The sequence below is a fragment of the Macrobrachium rosenbergii genome, chromosome 23 (genome assembly GCF_040412425.1).
Source record: "Macrobrachium rosenbergii isolate ZJJX-2024 chromosome 23, ASM4041242v1, whole genome shotgun sequence".
Lineage (NCBI taxonomy): Eukaryota > Metazoa > Arthropoda > Malacostraca > Decapoda > Palaemonidae > Macrobrachium > Macrobrachium rosenbergii.
The window spans coordinates 6,674,936-6,690,494 of NC_089763.1; the positions used below are offsets into that span (position 1 = coordinate 6,674,936).

Here is a 15,559-nt window from a genome sequence, read left to right on the forward strand (position 1 = left end):
ACGGACACTCAACTAGTAAATGGGATGAGAGAGATTTGATTAGAGAAGAGAGAGAGAGAGAGATCAGAGAGAGAGAGATGAGAAAATTTTCATAGGAGTAGAAACGATTTCTAAGAGTTAAGACAGAACCAGAAAGATAGAGAGGGTAAAATATTCTCTAATTTGTAAGAGAGAGAGAGAGAGAGAGAGAGAGAGAGAGAGAGAGAAAGAGAGAGAGAGAGAGAAATGAGAGAGAAAATACTTAATACCAGCAAATGATTTTCCAAAATCCGTTACAAGTTTATAAAAGACAATATAACTGAAAGAAAAAGAGAGCTTGTTTCTTAGGACAGAACGTCTCATAAACAAACACATACATACTTACCAATCAATTTGTTCAAGGAGAGGGACAAAGTTTTCTCTGGACGTGAAAATGAGGGAGATCATCAGGTTACAGTTGTTTTTATTTTACTTTCTTTTTTCTAAAAAAAAAAAATATTTCACTATAACAATTTGGAATCAATGTATTACTTAAATTCAAAAATAATATCAAAGTAAATAAACCATTTAGAAAAGTCGACCTAAGATTCCAATATCTACTCATGCCCAATTCCAGTACGAAATTTTTCACTTTACTATTTCCTATAACCTAAGATACACTCTCTTCCTATAATCTTCTGAATCATTATTAGTTCAGCTCAGATCAACTGAAAAGTTAACATTGAAAATAAATTGTATAGTGAGGAGCTTTTAATGACTAATGAATCCAAAACAAAATTATCAATAATTTTTTAACTTTCAGTTAAAAAAAAAAAAGAATTTATTTCAAGGGATAAACCAATTTTAACTTGGAGCATGAAGAACTGCTTTCTGTTTGCAGTTATATAGGAAATCATTTCTATTTCGAAGAATAAGAAGATACTGTCTGTTTTAAGAAATGTAAAACTACGCCCCATTTCAAAGTATGAGTAAAAACTTCCTGTTTCAAATATCAAGATTTATTTATTTTTTATTTCAAGACATGAAAAATTACTTTCTGTTTTCGATTTATGAAGAATGACTGCCTTTCCATAGCAAGATTTATTTGTTATTTTATAGAATAAATGATCCGGTTTTATTTCAGGAAGAATATAACTATAAAAATTTCAATGACGGGCTTTAGTCTTGAGCGAATAAGCTTTTTCACGACACTGAAAGAATGTAAAAGGAAAGGAATTGTCAGTACGAAGATTTATGCAGAAAATCTTAGGATAGACAACTGTTCCTGGTTTTAATATATAAAGGGTTCGCCACTGTACCTGAGAGAGAGATAGATAGAGATAACTTTATAGAGAGAGAGAGAGATTTGATTGTATTTTATATAACAGTTTAGACAGTCATCTAAATTAAATAATTGTGTTTGATTCATGTAACAAACACAGTATTGTGAATGCCAGCGAAACATTTGCTTTCCCAGTTTTATTCATTATTAGAATAAAACTAAAGATATCCATCATTTTTTTTACTTATGAATACTTTGGCTTCCCGTTAAATCCTTCAAGTAAACTGTGTATTTTAGGATATTATGAAGCTGAAGTCAGTTGTTAGAGAATAAGGGAGATCTGGCAATCCCAGAGAACGATGTTTAACCCACATGCATTATATGTTACTGGATAATGCCCGTGTACACACTGGGGATTCAAGACCAGCAACCGTAATTTGCTCATTACAACGCGGTTACGTTCTAGAACACTCAGCATCAGTCAGCATGATTCTCAACCGCGTCGCCGAGTTTAAAGACCTATCTTACATTTGATGGCCGATGTATTTAAGGCTGCATGAAGCACCTAAGATTCAGTCATTTTATTGAAAAAGTCGAAATGTCATCCACATGACGCAACATTGTCGGTTAATTGTCATGCCACATGTCGCAACATTGTCGTAATGTCATGCCAAATATAACGCAACATTGTCGTAATGTCATCAAAATTATTGACGAGACGGCGTCAGCATTTGATTATAACATACGTAAAGCAATGTCAAATGTGCCATCCAGTAAGCGTACTCCATAAACTTGGTAAAAAATGAAAAATAGCAGTAATGTATGTTGTAGTCAGATTGAGTCACGTGCTTTGCAGAAATAAAAAAATCCCAGGATCAGCTTCCTCATTCATCATTCATCACCTTAGACCTCTACGTGACCTGCACTGCTTAGAATTTACCATGCCCCGGAAATTAATTCAAGGTCAAGAAGATTGCACCGTATAAGGATGCCACATAGATTGTCTCTCCAGGCGCCTCTTTTGCACCATGTACTTCTGCCGAGGATGAACCCCAAGTGCAAGTCTTCAGGAGGAGCCCCTGTCCATGGATTTCAGTGATTTGGCAGCCCATGTCGAAATGAGGAGTCGACGACAGATGTGGAGATATTTAGCATATCGTTGCAAGAAAACACCTACATTTTCTTATTCGACAACACCGAGACAGATATTGGGGAATGGCTGCTGAGCACCCTTCCTGTATGATGGGGGCCGTATTGATGGACTTCAAAAACATGGCGAAGAAGAAGCACCTCTTGGCAGACAAGGCCAAGTCCTCAACAGCTCAACATCCGGTTGAAGTCCGTAAAAACGAGGTAATTTATGGTTGATGAAGACAAAGAGCAGCCAGGCAGCAGTGAAGGACATATGGATAGGGAAAAGTGGATCCTGACATATATTCATATATTTAGGAAAAACATTGTCTGTCAGAGGAAGCTGAAGACCCTTGGATTGAAATAGGTAATTGTTCTGCCTATGTATTGGTTTCATATGTTTGTTATGCAGTGAATAAGTATGAGATTCACTGATCGGGATTATGAAAGAGAGAGAGAGAGAGACACGATGTTGATAGTTTAAAATGATGAGTCATGGGACCAAGTAAATTGAAGACTAACCATAACAAACCTCCAAGATGTGGGAAAGGAAGGAGGAGTTAGAGGATAGACTAAGAAGTGAAAAGGTCAGCAAAATTGACCTGATTTGTCCTTGCCAAAAGTGGGAGTTAAGATTGAACCATTAAGAGTAAAGTAGACGTCCTCAAGGAGGCGGAGTTTTATTCAACATAGGTCCAGAGTTCATTCTGATCAATTTTTAGCCAGAGTTACTTGAAAACCAAATTGGGTAGGATTGTGTCACTCGCTCCTCTCTTAACATCAAGAAATTTCTAAGTCCAGGGTGGCTGGCCGTGTGATATAGTAGAGTTAGAATAAAACTTATGAAAAACCGTGCCCGGTGAATTCTTACCCCCTCCTGAAAAGTGAAAATATTAATAGACAATTTCAACCTAACTTACCGAGTCCCCTGCGTTACTATCAAGTGAAGTCTACAGACACGGTCGTTCATATGTGGTGCAACGCAATACAAAGAAAACTCACGGCATAATATAAATTTGGTGGCAGTTTCGGAGGATTTCGCCCAGCGCACATTTGAAAAACATTAAAGTTCACGGCCCTAGAGAAATTTACAGAGAGTGAGCAGTGACGGCGCTGAAACTAACTCTCAATTTAACAGCGCAAATAATCTCAAGACGGTCTTCAGCACTAGAAACACCAACACTGTAGCAGAAGGGAAACGAAGCAGAACGAAATATTCCAAGAAGTAGTGAATCTTTTGCGTCGATCGGAATGAAAAATTGACAGCGGTAAATCTCTGCCTAGTTTGAAACTTCCGAACATTCGCATAAGATCAACCAGAAATTCAGTTTAATAATTATATATGACCATAATAAGAACAATAGTAATAATCACGGCATAGAACAGCGGTGATTTTTATAAGAAAACGAAATTTACGAAAGAAAGAATCAGCAACTCGCCCTATACTACGCCGATCGCAGAAGCGGAGAAGACCAAAACAAACTGTGTTGGCGGACGTATGAAAGTCGCTTATATCTACGTCAGTTCAGTGAACTTTTCTATCGTGTACGGACTTAAATACACGAAATTCCAAAAATTTTTGGTCGCTAAAAGGGAGACTTAGCGAAAAGTAGCGGTAGCAGAGCAGTGACGACGACGGCGACGAATGAGAGCGGAAGACGGCGACGAAAGAGAGTGAAGAATTCAGAACGGCGATAAAGTTTAGAAGTCAACGCGTTGATAACCGCCTCTCGAAAGGGAAGTGACGCCTTCAATCAACAGTTTGGAAGGGATTCCAAATTTTTTCTTCGCCAAATTCAGCAAGTACGGACTGGAAGTCGGCCGAGCTGTGCCGAATTATCGCTGGATGCTAACGACAAATTGCGCTCAAGTGCAATCAGCGCGATCTTCAAGTGCAAGGCGACACGAAGCTAATTGAATAGTAAACATTCATTCCTAGTATCGGGGAATTATCAAGAGAATTTTTTTTCTCTGTGAATAATTAAATTTTTTTTTGTGTGCGTGAAATTTTTATATAATTATTTTTCCCTGCAGTGCGCAAATAATTTTTTTTAAAACATAAATGATTTAAGTAAATTATTTTTCTTTTGAATAATATTCTGAAGAATTTTTCCTTATTGTTGTAAGAAGGAAATAATTTTTTTTCTTATATTTAGAAATTTTTTTTCGAAATAGAAATTTTCATTCACTTGGTGATAGAGACAATTCTGTTTAAATAATTCTATCATAATAAATTTTATTGTTAAACACTTGGCGCAGCATTTTGCAGTGGAACCCAAACAATTGTATACATAAATACTAATATCAGACTTTTTCAGATTGTGAGAGAGTCCTATGAAGGAATGAGTTAGGAAAAATTTGAATTTTTTTGTATAGAGGGATATAGTCAACTCAGCAAACATGCAATTGAAGTAAGTACCTGATTCTCAAATTTATTTTTTTTCAATTTTTCATTCTTGGAATCATTGAATATTTTATGAATTAATATGAATAACACTTTGGACGAAGTTATCTCCCGACTGCAACAGACAAGAAGCGAAGACCAGACTCCATATAACCTAAGACCTGTACCTGAACGACTTTCTAGACCAATTGATCCTAGTAATACTAGACCCAGACGTTCTCGTAGTCAAGGTCCCCACTTAGTTTACCGAGTGCGCCTAACCCTTCAGTTGTAACCACTAACCCAATAACTTCCATTGTACCTAGAAATCCCAACATGGCGCAAGCCGCCGTAATAACCTAAGCCACTAGATTTTGTGGAACGGTAGACCCAAGTAATGTAGATAAAAGTAGATTAGAAGAATATGGTGTAAATCGATGGATAGCAGACACAGAAAGCAGAATTTCAGCTGCTGGTATCACAGATGAGAGAAAGAAAATAGATGAAGCACTCTTGTATGTTAGTATGGAACATGGTGATGCACATACAGTTCTTCATTCAGTACTTTTAGAATATTACTCTGTTTAACGAATTCAAGAAACAGTGCTTACAATTTTGGCAACCAGAAGCACAGAAAGATCCATGGTATAACATAGGAACTTTCCATCATCAGAAATATGAGGGTAATCACTTAGTTTTAGCCACTAGAGTAGAAGAAGCTATAGATAGAGTGACGACAGATATGAAAGCTGTAGGAATTGTTGTTGGAAGGAAGGATGAATTTGATGATGATGAAACAGATTTAGCTAGTATATCCAAGGTACTTAGATATATGTCATTAGGACCAATCTACGATGCTTTGGGTAAGGAAGAAAGAGTAGCCTTAAAGAAGTACTGTGATAGGAAGCCAAATGATGGAATTGTACAAACTTTGATGTACATAGAAAGGAAAGTAAAACAGAATTCATCAAGTAGTAGTGCAGATTTTACGGGAACCGTAGCTAGTGGAAACCCAAGAAATAATAGCAATCAGTCCAATAGAAACCAATCAGGGCAAGCTAGGTCTAGGTATCAGGAAATAGAAATTCGTTTGATAGAAATGGTGGGAACAACAATAGGAGATTTAATCAATCAAATAGAAACAATCAAGGTAGGCTGCCAAATAGAGGTAACAATGGGAATACCACTGGAACTAATGGAAATAACAGTGGAAATAACAGGACTCCTGGACAGAGGGGAGCTAGTCAAGGCCAAAATTCAGGGAATAATAGGCCACAGTTCAATAGGCAGAGACAAAGTTGTGGAAATTGTGGTTATAACAACCATACAACACAGAATTGTAGAAGAAACAAATGGTGTTCAATTGCAATAAGACAGGACATTTGATCCAAAACTGTTGGTACAACAAACAGGGAAATTCTCAGGGTCTCAAAATAACCAAAGTACTCAGCCTAATAATCAAAATACCTCCCCAGTAACCCAAATCAAGGGGATTCTCAGTGACAATCACAGAGAGTGCAGCAGAAAGGTCCATCCTTACAGAGAGAAATAGTGACAGTGAATAAGGATGTGTCCCCAACAGACATTACTCGAAGTAATGAAATAGTGTTTTCTGTAAAGAATTTTAATACGTGTCAGGAAGAGTTGCCTATCATACAAGTACACTTAGAAGGTGTACTGAGTTCCATATTGTTGGATACAGGCAGTACTGTAAGTATCATAGATAAAGGCACTTTAATAAAACATATAGGTTGTGAGCTTTCCCAAATGAGAGAATCCTATAGGACCATAAAGGGGATCGCTGGAAAGCAAATAAGGGCTATAGGCAATGTCAATTTAGAGATAGAAATTCTAAATAAGAAATATAGGGAAGAGTTTGTGGTGTTGGAAGAGAAATATTTTCCAGCTCAAGCTCTATTTTCCTTCCAGGCTATGAAAAGATGTGGAATTACACTAGATTGTAGCAATGGAAGAGTAACTATCAAGGAAATTGATAGAGGAAATGTTTGCTCTCTTGAAGAAGAGGAACAGTTTCAGATAAACTTGATCACTTTACCTGAGACAGCCTCATCTGAAGAAGTAGACATCCAACAGATAGAAATAGAATTTAATGCTAACCTGGGTAGGACAGTGAGTAGAAATTCAATGATAGAAGAAATAGGAGAAGATAGACAAACTACTTTTAAAAGCCTAGAAGCCACTCAGGAGGAATTCTCAGATAGCAGGTATGAACCTGATAACTCAAGTGCACGACAAGTAGATACCTCCGAAGAACTTAGTTCTTTTCCCAACCTGACGATCCTGACACGCTAACAGATTGTAGTCACTTAATAATAAGAGAAGATACGGAAGAGAAGTATCTCAATGAGGTGTTGCTGTTAGGCAACCTAAAAAATGACAGAGATAGGTTCTGTGATACTACAAGATGAAAGTTCAGATGATACTGATGTCTGTTACACTGCCGATGCACAGAATGCAGAAGAGATCTGCTTAGTTAGTACTGCCGATGATAATCTTGTAAAACTCAAATTAAACAATAGCGTTATACTGCATCCACAAGGTCTGACAAAGGTTTGTCTTAGAATTGTAACAGATAAAAACCTAGGTGATACAGATGTGTTATTAGTTAATGAAGACTTACCAGACTTTGTGAAAATGGACAATTCCTAAGTAAGACTTAATGGTGGAAATTGTACGACTTATGTGTATAATTATTCTGACAAGAGACTAGAATTGCATGCCGGCATAGAATTCTGTAAGGGAATTGTGATTACTAACCCTTTACTAACCCTAAGTGAAAAAGCATTTGTCTCTGTAGCTGACACAAGAGTTAAATTAGAAGGGGAAGTAAATAATACAGATTTTCCTCATTGTAGGGACAGGTTAATACAGATATTAGAGAAATATAGGAGTGTTGTAGCAGTAACAGGAGATAAGTTAGGAAGGACAGATGTCCTGCAGCACAAAATAGTCATAGAAGATGGTGCTAGACCTTTTTATATACCTAACTACAAACTTCCAATAAGTCAAAGACCCATTGTAGACGAGATGGTTGAAGAGATGAAGGAAGATGGAGTTGTAATACCTTCTAAGTCACCTTATAATTCACCTTTACTGCTAGTTCCAAAGAAAGACGGTACATGGAGGATGGTAATTGATTACCGTAAATTGAATTCCCACACCATCCCCGATCGAATGCCAATGCCAGTCATTAGTGACATGCTAGCTCAATTAGGAGGTGCCAAGGTTTTTTCTAGCCTCGATTTACTGAGTGGATATTGGCAAGTTCCTCTCGATGAAGAATCCAAGCATCTCACGGCATTCAGTACTCATAAAGAACATTTGCAATTTGAGGTAATGCCGTTTGGTCTTACTTCAGCTCCTTTAACGTTTGTACGTTTAATGCTGCAAATCTTGGGAGATGTTGAAGACGTATCGGTTTATCTTGATGATGTAATAATTGCTAGTAAGGATGTAGAGAGTCATTTCAAGACAATAGAATTAGTATTAGATAGGCTCAGAAAGGCCGGTTTAAAGGTAAAAATTAAGAAATGTCAGTTTCTGAAGAAATCTCTAGAATATCTAGGACATGTTATCAGTGAACATGGTTTGAAAATGCAAGAAGGAAAGATTAAGGCTATTGTAGACTATCCAGCCCCAAGAAATTTGAAGGCACTAAGAAGATTCCTAGGTATGGTAGGGTATTATCGACCTTTCATAAAGGGATTTGCTACCATAGCAAAACCATTAACTGAGTTAACTAGGAAAGATGCTAACTATGAGTGGAAAGATGAACAGGAAGCAGCGTTCAAAACACTAAAGGATATGTTGATAACAGATCCTATCCTAGTTTATCCAGACTTCGAGAAGGAATTCTACTTAGCCTGTGATGCTTCAAGTACAGGACTAGGTGCCGTCTTGATGCAAAAGGATAAAACAAGGATGAGGACTGTATACTATGCCAGTAGAGTTTTGAATGCAGCTGAAAGAAATTACAGTACAACAGAAAGGGAATGTTTGGCATTAGTCTGGGGATTACAGAAATTTAGACACATTTTGCTAGGACATAAAATTAATGTTCTTACAGATCATAAACCCATTTGTGATCTTTTCAAGAAAAGGGCTTTTACCAATAATATGAAGTTCAATAGATGGTTCGTTAGCGTATTAGAATTTGCCCCAGAATTTAGATACATACCTGGTAAATATAACACATTAGCTGACGCCTTATCTAGATCACAAGAAGAGAACGAGAAACAAATTACCACTCATAATTTCGCCTTCAGTTGTCAAATCACAGACTTAGATTTAGACAAAGTTCGTCAGAACAACAAAAGGATTCTAGAATAAAGGAAGTAATTGGTAACCTCTTGCAAGGTGAGAAAAATTCAGAGTTTCAATTGATAGATGGGTTATTGTACAAGACTTCAGACGAACCAAATGCTTGTTCACGTTTGTACATTCCTAATACACTAATACAAGACGTTTTAGAACTAACCCATTCATACAAGTTATCAGGACATCCTGGAATTAAGAAAACATGTAGAACAATCACTAGAAACTATTTTTGGCCTCGATGTAGTGAAGATGCTACTCGATTTGTTCAGAATTGTACCCTATGTAATATACATAAGGGGAATGTCAACGTCAAGGCTCCTCTGAAATGTATCCTTCAGAATTAAATCCTTTTCAAGTAGTCACAATGGATTTCTTAGGTCCATTCCCGAACACCATCAGAGGAAATAAACAGATTTTAGTTTTCATTGACTATTTGACCAGATACGTAGAAATTGTTCCAACTAGAAACAGAGAAGCATCAACGGTGGCAGAAGCCTTTAAGTCTAGAATTATAACCAGACATTCATGTCCTCAAGTTTTGCTCTCAGACAATGCTGCTGAATTTACTAGTGACATTCTAACAAAATTGTGTGACTTTTATGAAATACAGAAATGTCAAATAACAGCATATAAGCTTTTCAAGCTCAAATGGAGCAGTAGAAAGAACAAATCGCAAGATAAAGGATGTTCTGAAAACATTGGTAACCCCTAGCACTGAAGACTGGGACTTGACTCTCGAAGACATACAATTTACTCTAAACAACACAGTAAATGAATCAATAGGAGAAACTCCTCATTTCCTATTAGAATGGCTACCAAAAGAGAATGCCAAATTCACTTTTGGATGATGCCGCACCACCCAGACGTACGTACAACTACGAGGACTATATTGCTTGGAAGACAAGACGTACGTACGAGACCGTTAAAGTCACCAGGGCTAGATTAAAGGAGTTACATAAAAATCTAGTAAGTATTACAATAACAGATCCACCATACCCTCGTTAAAGGTAGGACAACAAGTTTATGTACTTAATCATGTTCTTGAAGGACCTAATATTAAAGTATCACCAAAATTTCGAGGTCCATATAGAGTTTTAGAAGTTTTGAAGTTGAATAAATTCAAGTTAATGCATGAAATTACCTTGAAAGAATCCATTGTACATTGGAACCACATTAAAGTAGTTCATTCAGAACCTTGGTCGTCTACCCAGTTAAAGGATTTGTCCAATAAAGATAAGATAGATAACAAAATAGAATCTTCAATGACCCCAAGGTATAATTTGAGAAGAAGGTAATGGCAAGTGCAATGGTAAACAAATGTAGTTGATAAGATTTTTACTGCTTGATAACATTATTTCAGCAAATGGATTGTATGGTGGTTGGCAGTGAGTCAAATTGTGAACTCACTCGTACAACTAAGGAAGGAGCCATCATCAAGGAGCATGGCAAGGTTAAGATGATACAGGACCTAGCCATTGTTAAGATCCAGACGGACTCCATTATCGATCAGAGAGAGCAGTTAGTCCAGCTGAGCAATCAGATACAGGCAGGATTACAAAGTGTCCAAGATAGAAATTTGTACGACATGCTCTCCAAGTTGCAGAGGGACATCGATAGTGTTATGCCAAGGAAAGTAGTAAAGCGATCACTCATACCCTTTATAGGCGTCGCTTTACATAATCTCTTTGGAGTGGCGACCGATGGTAATGTTGAAAGGCTAAAGGAAAGAGTGGCACAACTTGAAAATTGGGCTTCTGAGCAGGGTACTGTCTATAATAAAGTAATAGGAAATGTCAATCAAAATCAGAAAATGATCACAGTGCTGAAAGAATTTGTAAATAGTGCCCTCCATAATGTTTCATCAGAAATTGCTAAAATCCATCAAACAGAAATGATGGAGCAACTGCTCATAGAAACAAGTAATTTCCTTCTGGAATACAAGGAATTACTCAATGCAATCATGATGGCAGGTAAAAACCTGCTGTCGCCTTTTCTGATAACCCCTAGTGAAATTGAAGCCATTATTCAGAAATGTGTTGTGAACAATCACTTGAAGCCACTAGTAGAAAATATAGTGGACTATTATGGCCTGATAACAGTGAAAGTGATAGCCAATCAAATCATACTAGTGATCCCTTTCAACAATCCAGACGTCAACTCATTGATGTCAGTCTATCCATTCCCAATGGTAGTAGATAATAAGTCCATTGTACTAGAAGGAACAGTTCGACACTTTGCCTTGCAGCATGATTCTTTCCTAGTGACTGAAATTCCCGAACATAAATTCAGGGAATGTGTCATGCTTAATGATGGTGTATATGTTTGTAACATTGTGAATTTCTATGAACCATTGAGTGCTCTTCATTGCCTAGATGATCTTGTAAACAACAAGAATGGTAAGAACCATTGTAAATATATACCGTTTACAGAAACTTTCAAGGCTCAAATCATTGATGATGAAATTTTTGTGTTCTCAGCAAACAGATTGAATGCTAAGATTGACTGTAAGTCAAACAAAACAGAAGTAGTTTTCATTAACGTACACTCATTTTCATCTGCTTGTGAACTGGTCATTTTACATAATTTGTATTACAAACCAACAGTTTTCACGACGTACAGTTTGAATTTCAGTAAAAGTGTACATCAGTTTGCAGTTATTAACGAATTTCAACTTTCAGAACTGGAATTGGAGACATTCACAAAGCTAGAAGAGGTTCATACTTTCTTTCATACATATAAGACCGAGATTTCTCCTATTATGTCATTCATAAATGTTATTCTTTTGGTACTGTTTGCTTTCATTTCTTTTATAATTGTCAGGAAATTGATACTGAATAAGCTTACCATAATCAAGGACATGATGGACAGAATCCTTCCTAGAGAATGATAGCGTTTACCATTGACTTGCACTTGAACATTTGATGATTGATTTTTTTATTTTTTGCAATTTATGATTGATAACCAGAGAGTAATAGGCATTTGATATATTTACTTTGCCATAATTTTCTGCATTTAGTTTGAGTATTTGATATTCAAATTCATGCTTATATTGTTTGTGTTAGCACTATGATGCATTATAATATTTCTTGCATTTATTGCTTGTTAATAGAAATCATTGACATTGAAGTAATTGACTATAGTCAAGTTGAGTTGGTTATCTACTTGCATTGTAGTCAATGCTGGTAGGTGACCGAGTGATGTTATGCAGTGAATAAGTATGAGATTCACTGATCGGGATTATGAAAGAGAGAGAGAGAGACACACGATGTTGATAGTTTAAAATGATGAGTCATGGGACCAAGTAAATTGAAGACTAACCATAACAAACCTCCAAGATGTGGGAAAGGAAGGAGGAGTTAGAGGATAGACTAAGAAGTGAAAAGGTCAGCAAAATTGACCTGATTTGTCCTTGCCAAAAGTGGGAGTTAAGATTGAACCATTAAGAGTAAAGTAGACGTCCTCAAGGAGGCGGAGTTTTGTTCAACATAGGTCCAGAGTTCATTCTGATCAATTTTTAGCCAGAGTTACTTGAAAACCAAATTGGGTAGGATTGTGTCACTCGCTCCTCTCTTAACATCAAGAAATTTCTAAGTCCAGGGTGGCTGGCCGTGTGATATAGTAGAGTTAGAATAAAACTTATGAAAAACCGTGCCCGGCGAATTCTTACCCCCCTCCGGGAAAAGTGAAAAATATTAATAGACAATTTCAACCTAACTTACCGAGTCCCCTGCGTTACTATCAAGTGAAGTCTACAGACACGGTCGTTCATATGTGGTGCAACGCAATACAAAGAAAAACTCACGGCATAATATGTTGTTTGTTCCTGATCATTAAACATCAGAATATAAAATTTTTCAAAAACATATGCTGTTTCAAAATTATTAATACATTTCATTTTTTTTTTCTACAGTCTGCTGCTGCTGCCGTTGTCCCTCCAGATGCCCCTGACATACAGGTTGCTGCTGGTGGAGATGATGACGAAGTGACTATCATCTCCGCCATCGAGGAAAGGGGGCCTATCAAGAATTGATGAAACCAAACTTCAGGAGGGTGATGAGTGTGTCCTTGATAAAGTTAATATTTCATTATTTTCAGTCTTCAAACACATAACAAACATGCTGATGAACTTTTGATTAATGCTTGAGTTTCATAACATTAACTATAGAGGCATTTTTTATTGTCCGATTTTTTCCTGTATTTCATTTCTGCAACGAAATATATTACTTTTGTGTATTTACTAACAATGTTTCTTTCTATTTTTTTAGGTGATTGAAAATGCTGAAGCTGCCAAGAAGGCACTGTTGGAGTGTTTCAGCCAACTTCCAGGGTGGTCCAGTGAATCTCTTCCTAAAGAAGATTGGGAAGGATTTCTCCTAGGCTGACCTGTTCTTCTACTCCTACATGGAAGTGGAGCTGGTCTGCTTTGCTAAGAGGGTGAAGAAGACGGCAGAAGAGAAAGGGAAATTCAAAGCAAGTTTGAACTTTTTCCACACATGTTGAGCCTTGCCAGTCATGGTTGCTGTCTCTGCCATGAGAGAGTCATGCTTGGTAAAATTTCTTCAGACCTCCAGCTGCCAGGTAGGACCTCACGTGTCACCGAGTCCTCTTCATCTCCCTCTCACTCCTGGCATGAAGATTACTTGTCATGATTAGTTGTGCAAGTCACAAAATAAAACACCACAGACTCGACATGTTCATGACAAAGTTTTATGGGAATATGAAACACTCTGAATCTGTGGGAGACAAATGGAAAACATTAGTTATTAGAAATAGCTGGTATGCAAAAGGTATTTCATATTAAGTATGTATTATTTCTTAATGAAAGAAAAAAAGGATGGTATACAAAAGGAATTTCTTATTAAATACATATTTAAACAAGCACACCAGATACTACCTGCTTGCTAGGATCCCAAAGGCATTCTCCATTGTATGTCTTGCCCTGCTTAGTCAATAATTGTAGATGCATTCAGGTATTGTCAGACTTCGTGTAGGGTATGGTTTCATCATATACTTCTTGAGAGCGAAAGCGTCATCTCCAATGAAGGAATAGTTGACTGGGGGTTTATCTTCAGTTTCGTTTGGCAATCTTCCAGGGGCAGGCAGGTTGGCTTTATGTCGATCAAGCATTCTGCAAAGCTGTGTTTTGGCAAAGACACCACCATCAGATTTGGACCCTATGGCACTTACATCCACTTACAGGAACTTGTACTCAGCGTCAACAACTCCTAGTAGAATTATAGAGTGGAACTTCATATAATTAAAATAATGAGTTCCTCCAAAGGCTGGGTTCTGGATGCAGATGTATTTCCCGTCTATTCCTCCAAGGGTGCGTGGGAAATTCTATCGTTGCTCAAACCCTTGGGCTACCTCCTTCCATTGCTCTAGGGTGGTGTGTACCTACATGATCTCATCTCTGTAGGCAGCCACAATGGCCCTACAAGTCTCGGGCACAATACCACTGATTGTGTTCGGAGCTACTCAGAATTGGTAGGACAGGCTCTTGTAGGATTCTCCAGTTGCAAGGAAGCATAAGGTAATCGTAACATGCAAGCCTGTCTCAATGGGTCTTCTCAGAATGTGAGGTTCTTCTTTATGTAGGGCATGACCCATTCCACAATTTCATTGAAAAGCTCCTCCGTCATCCTGGTAAAATTCCAGTACAGTTCTGGAGTTTCAGTTGCCAATTCTCCCATCAAGTTCTTATAATAACCTTTCTTCTCTCTTCTTTGTAAGTAAGGCCAGACCTAGCACCTTCTTGGTTTTCTTTTCTTCTTGCATTTTCGTTCCTCCAGGCACTTAACAATTCTTAACTGGAACAAGGCATTGTGGTAATCCAAAGTACATTCTACTAATTCCAGGTCAAGTAGGTTCTCAGGTATGAGGCTCATCAAATCCATGTCCTCCATCTTCTTGCTCTGTCTGCAGCTGCAACAAGAATGGTGAGTGCCGAGTTCACCTGGCATTAAATATGGTGGCATCCATGTACGACATGGCGCTGCCATTGCGTCTAACACTGGACGTAAATATAAGTCGGGCATAAATCGTCATGAACCGTCATGCCTTCACGGACATCGCCGTCCTGTCAAAACCATTAAATGTGGCCGTGGCCTGAATCATCAGCGACTGTTGCATACGACACCACATGTTCGTAATCTCATCTCAACGTGCTCACTGCTGTCGTAAATGTTCGTTACGTGTGACGTTGTGGTGTCGTAGTCAGCCGATTTTTTTTTTTTTTTTTTTTGAGGTCCGAGGCCCGCGGCTGATGCTGATCAGTTGCCAACCACATTGTAATGAACAAATTACGATGGTCGCGGTCTTGAATCGCCAATGTGTGACGCGGGCATAAGAATCTAAGTATCTCCTGCTTACCCCATGACTTTAGTATATGTATAATTACGCTATTATATATTGCATCACTTTACGAAAGATATTATTTGGGTCGTGTTTCTTTTTTTATTTTCCAT

The 15,559-nt window shown here is 37.6% G+C and overlaps 1 protein-coding gene across 1 annotated transcript; it reads left to right on the top strand.

Annotated features, from left to right (window-relative positions):
* The first annotated feature begins 3,096 nt into the window (after positions 1–3,096).
* On the top strand, positions 3,097–12,742 carry LOC136851242 (uncharacterized). Its single transcript, XM_067125197.1, has 3 exons — positions 3,097–4,292; positions 4,690–4,782; positions 10,453–12,742. Exon 3 carries the CDS (start codon positions 10,456–10,458, stop codon positions 11,977–11,979), a length of 1,524 nt encoding a protein of 507 aa, XP_066981298.1. The 5' UTR covers positions 3,097–4,292; positions 4,690–4,782; positions 10,453–10,455; the 3' UTR covers positions 11,980–12,742.
* Positions 12,743–15,559: the final 2,817 nt, after the last annotated feature.

Bases quoted from the DNA above. Each gene is read 5' to 3' on its own strand.
- LOC136851242 (XM_067125197.1), top strand. From the start codon at position 10,456: ATGGATTGTATGGTGGTTGGCAGTGAGTCAAATTGTGAACTCACTCGT.